Source organism: Felis catus, chromosome C1 (genome assembly GCF_018350175.1).
Source record: "Felis catus isolate Fca126 chromosome C1, F.catus_Fca126_mat1.0, whole genome shotgun sequence".
In the NCBI taxonomy this organism is placed as follows: Eukaryota; Metazoa; Chordata; class Mammalia; order Carnivora; family Felidae; genus Felis; species Felis catus.
Genome location: NC_058375.1, coordinates 95,022,997 through 95,034,478, shown reverse-complemented (window position 1 = coordinate 95,034,478; position 11,482 = coordinate 95,022,997). Strand labels below are relative to the sequence as shown.

General features: G+C 47.5%; 1 protein-coding gene across 1 annotated transcript; it reads left to right on the top strand.

Annotated features, from left to right (window-relative positions):
• The first annotated feature begins 76 nt into the window (after nucleotides 1–76).
• Nucleotides 77–8,904, top strand: WDR77 (WD repeat domain 77). Its single transcript, XM_003990457.6, has 10 exons — nucleotides 77–341; nucleotides 596–781; nucleotides 1,782–1,923; nucleotides 2,206–2,255; nucleotides 5,091–5,161; nucleotides 5,296–5,350; nucleotides 5,824–5,895; nucleotides 6,464–6,572; nucleotides 7,122–7,190; nucleotides 7,782–8,904. The coding sequence occupies exons 1-10, from the start codon at nucleotides 227–229 to the stop codon at nucleotides 7,939–7,941; spliced, it is 1,029 nt and encodes a 342-aa protein (XP_003990506.1). The 5' UTR covers nucleotides 77–226; the 3' UTR covers nucleotides 7,942–8,904.
• The last annotated feature ends 2,578 nt before the right edge of the window (nucleotides 8,905–11,482 follow it).

Below are 11,482 nucleotides of genomic sequence, written 5' to 3'. Positions count from 1 at the left end.
TGGCCTCGGATTTTTTTCTCGCGATAAGAGGCACGGCACGCGGAGACCCTTTTGCCAGAGCGCAGCCGGCTGCGGAAGGGAACCGTACAAGCAATTCTCGCGAGATGTAGAGTGACCGTAGCTTGTGGAGAGGGGCGGAGGCCCAGAGGGGCACCACGTGGGGACTGCCGGAGCTGTCTCGGGCGGGCGTTCAGTTTGGGTCTAGGTTGGAGTTGGAACCGTGGAGATGCGAAAGGAAACGCCGCCCCCACTAGTGCCCTCGGCGGCCCGCGAGTGGAACCTTCCCCCTAATGCGCCCGCTTGTATGGAACGACAGTTGGAGGCTGCGCGGTATCGTTCTGGTGAGCCAAGATCCCGGGCCTGGGAGCTCCCTCATCCTGCCCGGGATGCCCTTTCCCAGGACTGGCCTTTCCAGCGCTCCTTCCCGCCCCGCATGCCTTCCTGACCCCCGCCTCGCGTCGCCTAGTTCAGTCCCCAATCTTAACCCCGCGTTCCTGAGCTCAGACCCAGACCCGGCCCGCGTGCTGTTCAATGTGGTCACCATGGAGACGAGCCCTTCCACTAGTCCCGTGCTGACAGCTTGTACTTCCCTTAGATGGGGCGCTCCTGCTCGGGGCCTCCAGCCTGAGTGGCCGCTGCTGGGCTGGCTCCCTCTGGTTGTTCAAGGACCCTTGTGCCGCCCCCAACGAAGGCTTCTGTTCCGCTGGAGTACAGACGGAGGCCGGAGTGGCTGACCTCACTTGGGTTGGGGACAGAGGTATCCTAGTGGCTTCCGATTCAGGTGAGTCACTTTCTCCTCGACCCCACAGGTGAAATAGATGATGGGATACTGGTCGGGCTGGACTCAATCTTTAATGTTACATAATCAGTGCTTAGGGGGGCTTGAGGGTATTGGCCAAAGGAGAGCTCTTGTGTAGTGGGAAAATACCTTTCGGAGACTATAAATTGCATGGGGGGAATTTCTAACAAAATTAAGGAATGGATAAGAACCATTTTATGTTTCCAGTAACCTTCCCAGTATCTCTCCTCAAACCCAGACAATCTTGATCCTAAAGATGATGCTTAAGTCAGTTTGTGTTGTCTCTTTCCATTTCTTCCCATTTTCTTCTTTTTAAATGTCTTTATTTTGCTTCCTTTGTTTTGAAAGTCAGGTTCAGCAATGGAGTCTTTGACATTAAAAAAAATCAGTATTTGGGTGTTGGAAGGCATGCATAGAAGTGGGGCATTAAAAACTGAGCCTCTCTGACAGTTGAGCATGAGCACTACATATTCAAGACAACTTTTGGGGTGTTTTCTGTACTTAATCTGTCCCTGTACAAGACATTCAGTTATTCAGCATATTTTTAAAGATGCTGTGAGACATTTATGCAAGTTGTTCAACAAAAACTAATGTTCAAGCGATTGGGAAGATTTAACCACACTGGGCTCTGTGCTACATAGATTGTGGAGACTTTAGCCTTGTCTCCTGGGACTTATTTTCCAGTGTTTTCTCACTGGAAGCCAGATAATGAATTTTGCCCGTCATTCCACCTTTCCTTGTCTTTCTAGAAGTTTTCCCCACCTCATTTTCTGGATTGTTAACTAAGTAAACAGTAATGCCAGCATAAAGCCAGATGGCTTGGAAATTAGCTAAATCCTCTGATGATAATGGATTTTGCTTTTATAGCAATAGCTTACTTTGTTAGTTTAGTGACAATGGATTCACTTGAATCTTAGACGTGAGTTACTGTCTTGGTGTTGTCCATGCTCATTTCCCTCAACCTTCACCCCACTCCCAACAGGTGCTGTTGAATTGTGGGAGCTGGATGAGAATGAGACACTCATTGTCAGCAAGTTCTGCAAGTATGAGCATGATGACATCGTGTCTACAGTCAGTGTCCTCAGCTCTGGCACACAAGCTGTCAGCGGTAGCAAAGACTTCTGGTGGGTCCTTGTGTTCATCGCTCCTGTATTTTAGACCTCTGCTGGGTGCCTTTACTATCTTATTAACCTCATCGAGTAACGTTTTGGGCTTATTGTAAGATCCCGGTGATTAATTATGATTAAGATTTTCTTAGAGATATTGCAATCTATTGTGAATAGACCTTAGTAGCAGCCCAGTAAGCAATGACGTAGGACATGTCAAAGGAAGTTCTTGTTTGAACACCTGTTTTTATGTAGGTAGTATAGGTCAAAATTAAGACTCTGTTTCCTTTTGTTTCTTAGTATCAAGGTTTGGGACCTTGCCCAGCAGATGGTACTGAATTCATACCGGGGTGAGTACACATTCTTTTCAGTCTGGCCTTAGCTGTTTTGTTGTTATTCTCCCCTTGGGCTCATTGACTTTGGATGTTAGGGGCAGCAGTTCCTTGCCCTCTGCCTGATGGTTTTCTTCCAAAACTATAGTCAGGCCCCAGTATCTATCCCTAGCCTTTTCTGAATTTCCCTGTTTCTGGTAATGGCCCCACCATCTTCTTGGCCACAGGGGACTCCACCTCTCAGTCCTGTTCCCCCCTCCTGCTTCCTCACTATTAGTGGGTCCCCAAGTTCTTTGGAACCTTTTTCCCCTTGGTCAGGGATCTTCCTTTTTCTTTCTTTCTTTCTTTCTTTCTTTCTTTCTTTCTTTCTTTCTTTCTTTCTTTTTTTGTTTATTTTTGAGAGACCGAGTGTGAGTGGAGAATGGGGAGAGAGAGAGGGAGACACAGAATCCAAAGCAGGCTCCAGGCTCTGAGCTGTCAGCAGAGCCCAATGTGGGGCTCAGATCCACAGACTGTGAGATCATGACCTGAGCTGAAGTCGATGCTTAACCGACTGAGCCACCCAGGCGCCCTCCTGCTTTCCATTTCTGATGCTTTTTGTTTTCAGGCTTTACCTCGCAGAGATGGTGGTAGTCACCTCATCTCTCCACCTGTAGTCCCTCATCTTTTGTGGTTTCTGTGACTTGTGGATTAACATCCCCTTTTCTTGTCCTGGCATTCAAGCCCTTCTGTCACTCTCCCTTCAAACATACTGCTCTAATTAAACCCAAGCATAGTAGATCCTTGGCCTTCTCCAAGTATAAACCTGAGACGTGGGAATCTCGAGCTTTTGAGTATTCACTTCCACAAAAGTTTTGTTTTTCTGGTGAGAACCATCACTTCGTATTAATGTTACTTTTTCTGCTTACTTTCATTAATAGCAGTACCAGTTGACTTTGTTCTGAGAGCCGTTCTTCATGAAGATGACATCTTCACGAAGATAACGCGTAGAGCATTAATGTGTGTGTGGCTAAGAGATGTTCATTCAATGGCTAAGGGCCTTTCCCTGCCAATTCTAACTTTGGAGTGCGTGATTCACTATGTGCCAAAGCAAAATCAAACTCATACACATCCTGGACCTTCAGGGTCCAAGACCCATAAACAGTCAAACAATGTTAAAATGCTGGTGCTGGAGTCTGTTACGTGTGCCTTTTGTTTCTTAGGCCCACGAGGGGTTTTCCTGGTCTGTGCTAACTCTTTCAGTACTTCCTCTGTTCAGCTTTTTTCATTAGTTCTTTGTATTTTTGTCTGAATTGCAAATCCCCTGAGGGCAGAGGCACTACGTAGTATCTTTTTTTTTTTTTTTTTTTAATATAATTGATTGTCAGTTTAGCTAACAAAGTGTATGTAGTGTGTTCGGTTTTGGGGGTAGATTCCCGTGATTCATCGCTTACGTACGGCACCCAGTGCTCATCCCAACAAGTGCCCTCCTCAGTGCCCATCACCCATTTTCCACAGTGTGGAAGTTCCTCAAAAAGTTAAAATAGAACTACCCTACGTCTTTATCTTTTATACTTTCCCATGGTGCTTGTGTCTGAGCTTTGCTTTCACTTGAGCAATCCTTTGTCATTGTGTTGGCTTTCTGTGGATTCTAGGGCAAGGAAAGAACTACGGAAGGTGGTTTGATTACATTCTCCTGTCTTGGGGCAGAGCCATATTCAGACCACTTCAGGTAATCTGGTCAGATGCCATTATAGTAGGTGGTTTCCACAGCCTGTAATTAACACATAGCAGCGACCTTCAGAATTTTTAGCATGTCGGCCTGAAAATTTTTCAAAAAATTACCCTCTCACACGTTTTTATATTGGCAACTAATTTAAGTTTAAATAGTTGCAAAGGAAGTAATTTCTGGTCATTTATTGTCTACTGGTTTCAAGGATATGTTTGTCAAAATTTTGGACTTGGAGATTAAGCCTCTTCAATATGCAAAATATCTACCGAATAACCTAACTGGCTAAAAACCAATCAGCACTGTTATGCCAGCTGGCCACGTTAGACTTCGCTTCCTGTCAGAAAAAGTCCGACTTCGTTTTTAGGTTCAGTTAGACTTGTCAGATGTGTCCTTACCACAAGCGTTTGCCATATTTTTCAAAATTGTCATTGTTAGGCAGAAACGGAGATAAGTCCCAGAGCCACCCTGGTGCTCGTGTGTTGTGGTTTGTGGTCCGGTGAAACGGGGCCAGCCCCTCCACTGGATTTTACCCAGGTGCTCTTTCGTTTACTCTCTGGTTCTTAGGGAAAAGCCCCTTTGGGGGTTTTGTACCCCTGTGGGTTTTGTACCCCTAGGCATCGTGCCATGGTGAGGTGTGGGACGGCCGAGAGGTACGTGTGCCTTCTACGCCTGGGAAAACGGGAATGTGAGAGCGGAGGGAGGCAAGGGGCACAGGCAGACTGCGGCAGCTTCTCGGTTCGATTTCAGGAAAGAGAACATCGGAAAAGTTCACTTCCCTAAAAGTAGCAGCGTCTAGAAGTCCCTCGAAAGGCTCTGTGTTACCTGGAGGTGTGTGTGTGCTACACAGCAGAATACAGTTGCTGTTCTGGGGTGTACATTCCTTCATGCTTCTTGCTCAGCCCCTAATTCCTCTTTCTTGTCTTTACTAATTCATTTTTCTCCCCCAAGCCTTTTTAGGTTCTGTAACTCCACCAACATTTTCTCCGGGGTTTTGTCTAATCCAAAATCTCTCACAGAACGGGTTAAGTCGCATCCTGAGACCAGGCCCGTTTCTCACACCTCCCTCGGTAGTATCTGGGCTGCTCGGTAGTAATGCGTCCAGCTTCTGCTCTGTCCTACTTCGCTTTCTCTCTCCTTCACAGCTCACTCCGGGCAGGTCACCTGTGTTGCCGCCTCTCCCCACAAGGATTCCGTGTTCCTTTCATGCAGTGAGGTGAGATACAGCCTCTCCTTCCCTCCCCACTTCCTAACCACACTCAAACCTCTGGCCACAAGTCTAGAGTGGACACCTGGCCGGCAGCTGCTTTGGGGATTGTGAAGCCTTTTTTCCATCCCTCCTCCTTCTAGGACAACAGAATTTTACTCTGGGATACCCGCTGTCCCAAGCCAGCATCACAGATGGGTGAGTCTGAGAGCCGGTGGTGGGAGGGTATACTAGCAACCCACCTGGCAGAGGCTTCCTTGGCAAGAGACAAAGGCACAGTCACCAGATCCTCAGTCATTGTGACACAGGGGACGTAATCACTCTCTTTCCCTCTGAGGTTCTATTGATTCCATTTTGTGCAGTGGGGACCAAAAGGAAGGGTAGGCTTGTGGGTGGCTGATTCCGTTCCTGGGACGGGTGGACAGAGGGGCCAGAATTGTTCTCTTCATGCTTTATGCATGAAACTTGCCTGTGACTCGGGTCCGTCCAGAAAGGGCAGGAGGCTGAGGGATCAATGAGGTTTTGAGGGTCAAGGGCAAGGACACAACTGTCTTCACAGGGTTTGGGAAGGCGAATAAAGGTGCTTCTGGGACTTAGAGTGACTTCGTTTGAGAAGCTTCTTCACAGAGCTAGGCTCTGAGTCTTATTTCAGAGCCCTCTTCTCTCTGCAGGCTGCACTGCCTCTGGCTACCTACCTACCTCCTTGGCTTGGCATCCTCAGCAGAGTGAAGTCTTTGTCTTTGGTAAGCCTGTCACACCACATTTTTATGCCAGGAAGGGGGAGGACGAGGGCACGCTGACCCTGTAACGCACAAGGCTCCAGCTGCACGATCTCAGCAGCGCACTTGGGCATCACCTGTATTATGCCAGTGATAAGGCGGGATGATCCAGAAGTGGTTTTCGTTTGGCTTTGGGAAAAAAAAAAAACATGACGACTTTTTTCCTCGTAGATTTGATTGCTGATTGTGCGTTCCAGCTCCTGTATTCCGGGCTTGGCTGCAAGTCAGTGGAGTGCAAAACAAGTGGATTGCTATATAGGGACTTCTGTTGCAGAATAGGGCTCACTCTCGTGCTCTTGTGGTGATGAGGCTGTGCGTGTGGTGACACAGTCTGTGGTTGAAATAATAACTACCTCATTCATTAATTTTCAACAACCACCAGTGACTAACGATCCCTACTTTACAAAAGAAGAAACTGATGCTCAGAATGGTTAGCTTGTGCAAGCTTGAGGAACTAGCATTCAGATCCAGGTCTGGCTGACGCCAGGGCCCATGCTCTTACCCACTGTGATGGGCTCCCTCTTTTCTCTAGGTGATGAGAGTGGGACCATCTCCCTTGTGGACACCAAGAGTGCAAGGTGTGCCCTCAGCTCAGCTGTGCACTCCCAGTGTGTCACTGGACTGGTGTTCTCCCCACACAGGTACTGTCCTTTGTTCCCAGGGGCCTGGTGGGTGTGAATGGGAACTGCACACAGGGAGTGCTTATGTTTGCAAAGCATTAGCTGATTAGGTCATTCCTTAAAGCAGACGGTGCTCTAATTAAGGTTTCAGAACACGAAAGATCTCTTAAGACCATAGTCCTTTTTTGGGTAGCATGGTCTTGTGTTCACATGGCTAAAATATGGTCTTGTTCCTGCACAACACCCAAAATGATGAATATCGTGGGCTTCTGGGACTGTGTGGTTGGGAAAGCCTGTGTTTCTGGGTTATTGCTGAAGCTGCAGGGAGGGCCTAGATGGGGTGGTTAGTTGCCGGGATGACGGTCAACCCCGGCTTGCTCCATTTCCCTCATCCTTCCCTGCAACTTGTAATGTGGACTTGAGTGGTAGCCAGACCTTAACCTGAGGTGGGGATCAGGCCACCTCCTCTGGGTTACTTTGGGGTGGGGGTTGAGGGCAAACCAGGTAGGATTTGTCTTGGAACCATGGCTTTACCTCTCATAACCACCCCCCGCCCCCTTGCTCTCCTAGCTCTCCCTTCCTGGCCTCTGTCAGTGAGGACTGCTCACTTGCTGTGCTGGACTCGGGCCTTTCCGAGGTGTAAGTGTGAAGTGGGGTCCTGTGACCGGGAATCGGGGACAAGAGCGGAGGGTGGCTGGGTCCTTTCTGTCTCCATGCACTGTCTCTCTCAAGGGGGCTGGGTGAGGGGAGCAGGCTGACACCGACCTTCTCCCCGTCCCCAGTGCTGGCTCACAACTGGCCCTGGTAGAGGAGGGGTGTGGTGGTCGGTGGGATTTCCAAGTCTGGTGTTCCAGCTGTCTCCCAGAAGGGGGCAGTCTACCCTTTTCACACGAAGAACACGTATATGAGATGCAACCTGCTGTGCAGTGAAAGGCACCAGAGTCCCTGAGTTATACTGCCTTCTTTGCCATGATGTGCTCTCTGATCCTGGCCCATGTTACTACCCTTGCTCTAGCCACCATTTCTTCATGAAGTTAGGGTGCTGGATTGAAGGGTTGATGAAGTTCTCTGGATGATTACACTCTATCCTGGTGACAAGGCCACACATCTGGTGAAGTTTGTATAACACATCCCAAAAAGGTGCCCTGGATGTGTTGGATTCTCTCTTTTCTCCAAGCCTGCTTTCTCCTCGTTCTCACCGTGCCCATACTTTCCTTTTTTCTCTTCTAGGTTTAGAAGCCGAGCCCACAGAGACTTTGTGAGAGATGCTACGTGGTCCCCGCTCAATCACTCCCTCCTTACCACAGTGGGCTGGGACCATCAGGTCACCCACCACATCGTGCCCACGGAGCCTCTCCCAGCCCTTGGACCTAAGAGTGTTGCTGAGTAGATAAGACAAAAAACAAATCCCCCATGAGTAACCACTCCCTTTGCCCTGCCCTCTCAGTCTGTGAGACCACACAGGAGCCTTATACACTATGTTGATACACTAGATCTGGGCAGTTAATAGGCATTGTCTCTCAGCCCAAGGAAGGCTGGATTCTGGGATCCTGTAGTCCTAGGGAAGAAAAACTTTCCTAAAATTGGATATGTATGTGTGTCTGAGTGTGTGTGTAGATGCATAGTTTTTGGTGGTGGGGGGGAATTAAAATCCATCTTATGTCTTTCCCAAGTCCTTCCCCCACCAAAAAAAAAAACAAAAACCAAAAAACCCCCAAAAAGTTCACAAAAGGGTTTTATGCTTCCTATGTAGCTGTGCATGAGGAATTGGCCGTGGCTAGATGGAATGTGGGATGTGGGCATCCCTGGATTCTTGGAAGCAGCTTATATACTACTCATGGAGATAGAAGCAACTTTATTTTTTATAAAACTTAATCTACCTTTCTCACGGGCAATGCTTCCATCCACAAAACTCTTGCCCGACTCACCTTGAGGAAGAGCCAGAACACTCATCATAGTTTTGCACATCTCCTTGCCGTGAAACTGACTCAAAAATACATTTTTTGGCTGGTGCCTGTGTAATGCTCCCCACCCCTCGTGGAGTTGTGTGTATGAAAGATGAGTGTTTTCCTGTCGTAGATTCCATGGAAAAAGTTGGGGGGTGGTACAGAGCTTAAAGGCATTTCGATTAAGTGAAAAACTGACCCAGGCTTGCAGAGAAACATGTGCCACATCTCCCACCCCCAAACAGCTTGGGGCCTGACCTCTCCTGGCCTCTGGATCCCTTTCTCTGGATATAGGAAGTCTGAATGCTGATTTTGTGGACTCTGAAGATTTTAAATGCAGCATCAGAGAATCAGAAATACTGGTTGGTGAAATAAAAAGTTTAGGCTTTGCTGGCCTGTCTTTTGAAGCGTGTGTTATGTGCAGTTGGACACATCTCACTTACGTGAGGCATCAGGGTGTTCCGTCTTCTAGCCCGTTGTCTGTGTGCTTCCCCAGCCCTTAGAGCAGCTAGTTGGAACTTAAAGTAAATGTTGAGTCACTTGGGTTGATGGGCTGGCTACCACCATAAATCATGGTCAATTACGGATTATGAAACTCCATACAATCAATTATGTACTTTAGTGCTTTGCAAGTTTAGCTCAGCTAAAATCAAACTGAGGTAGTTTGAAGGAATATGGACGAAATATAAATAAAGCTTCCATGCTGCACCCTTGCCAAACATGAGCTCTTGTCACAATAACCCCCAAGTAAAAACGAATTTGTAGTCCTGTGCTGTACTGGGTTTGGGGTAGGTGGGAAGAAACCCTTCACCGTTCTTAACTACAGCTTCTTGGAAGGTAATAGGGTGGATGGGTAGAAACATTTTAAGTTCTTCTCAGAGGTAAACATCACAAAGTTGTGATGGCCTAGAGAAAGGAGGGGTGAGGTGGGTAGGAACTAAATTTGCCTAGTCCTTTTCCTGGTGAACTCAGCCATGGTGGAGAGGAAAGCAGTGGAGCTGAGAACCCAAGGAAATGTCCACCTGTATCAGGGTGTTTAAAATGACAGGAAAGAAAGAAAACCTAGATTTTGAAGAACCACATTATTGTAAAAAAAAAAAAAAATGAGGGCGCCTGGGTGGCTCAGTCGGTTAAGCATCTGACTTCGGCTCAGGTCATGATCTCACAGTTTGTGAGTTTGAGCCCCACGTCGGGCTCTGTGCTGACCGCTCAGACCTGGAGCCTGTTTCGGATTCTGTGTCTCCCTCTCTGCCCCTCCCCTGTTCATTCTCTGTCTCTGTCTGAAAAATAAATAAACGTTAAAAAAAAAAAAAAAAAGTCACATGCTCGTGATCTGAGCCAGCCAGGCACCCTCATCCCATTCATTTTAAAGATGTAAAATGGTTAAGATCTTTCAAGTTTGCACCAATCCACAGTCAACACTCTGGGCTCTTGGATTCATTCAATCAATTGATTTTGTTCAAGTCATACTTGTCCAATTTATCCACATGAGTATCACAAAAGTTTGGCCAAATGCTTTGCTAAAACTGAGGTATTTTGGCTCTGATCTTGCCTTCGTCTACTTGGGTATTGTAAAATCTGGGAGGGGATGCGCTGCCGTAGGCATTTCTTCAGTAAGTCAACTAAAAGACGTTTGTAAATGTTTTCCCATGAGAACAGGCTAGGCACCAGGGAGGAGTATTTTCAAGTATCCGGGTGGGTGTGTAAAATAACAATGGTATTTTTTGACAGCAAAATGTCAAGGATTGAGAGCACACAGAGCGACATGGCATACTGACTTTCAACAGAACCCTCACTCGGCATTTACTATTCATCATCTGGTATACACATGGAGTCATAGTTCCTACCCCTGGCATGATCGTCCCTGAATGAAGCAGAGGTCCCTCCCGGGCATCCATTGTTACATCGTGGTGTTCTTTGCATCCATAGCAAAGGAATCAATGCATCCATAGCAAAGGCATGGAATCAATGGTTAGGTCTGAGATCCGGCCTTGTCCACTGCAGCAGAATAGGATCCCAGAGGACTGACCCAGGTACAGATGAGAATGGTGCAGATTGGCAGGCCGACTGAGCTCTGTGCTGGGGACAGCATTAGGAGCTAGTGCTTCCTGGAGGGAGTCGGGATGGAAAGGCACAAACCTAGTGGGAAATCTCAGTGATACGGAATCTGGGGGACAGGAGGTGGCAGGAGGGAGGCTCAGAATTAGAGAGAGGCATGCATCCACATCAGGGAGGTCTTAAAAGATAGCCAGCAAAGGCCCCAGGTGCCTGGCAAGACTGAGTCAGGACCCAGGCCCTGGGAAACAACTGTAGTGCCTACAGTTTACAGAACAGGAAGAAAAATGAATTCAGAGACCCATTAACAAGAATTAGGGGACCTGGGCTAGAAATTGGGAAACAAGTAAGAGCATGGTCCTTAGTGTTAGAAACCACACCAGGGGTAATGTAGCCAGTGGTACAAGTTGTTGCCCATCCTAATCCAGTGTTGCCCTCAGGAGGCTTAATTATTTCCTGATTCAGGTTACTGTTAGCCCAAGGAATGGAGGGTGGCATTGAGCAGGTAGGTGGGACTCCAGTGGCCCCAGTGATGGTACAGAGTAAGTCTCTTTGGTGATAAAACTCACATTTTCCCCCACTGCACCTATCCAAGAGAGATGAGAGAGATGCATACATCTCCAAGAGAGAGACATACACTCGGGGGTGTGAACAATTTGTTCACTAGACTAGAAGCTCCCTGAGAGCAGAAACTGTCTTGATCACCATTGCATCTAGAGTGCCTAGCAGGGCCTGGCACATGCTCAACAAGTATTTGTTGAGTACTTAAGGCAAGGCAAAGATGGATGAGTAAGTGGAGACAGTCTCTTTTAGGTGGAGTATTCCATCAGGCTTACCTAGAGTTTTACTGAAATATTCCTTGCCTACACATCCTATAACATCTATTGTTTTTATTCCATGATATCCAAGCAGTCTTCTTTTTTTTTTCTT

Coding starts and splice junctions, on each gene's coding strand:
- WDR77 (XM_003990457.6), top strand. CDS start 227: ATGCGAAAGGAAACGCCGCCCCCACTAGTGCCCTCGGCGGCCCGCGAG. Junction 2,256..5,090: donor GGTACTGAATTCATACCGGG/GTGAGTACACAT, acceptor TCTCCTTCACAG/CTCACTCCGGGCAGGTCACC. Junction 6,573..7,121: donor CTGGTGTTCTCCCCACACAG/GTACTGTCCTTT, acceptor TTGCTCTCCTAG/CTCTCCCTTCCTGGCCTCTG.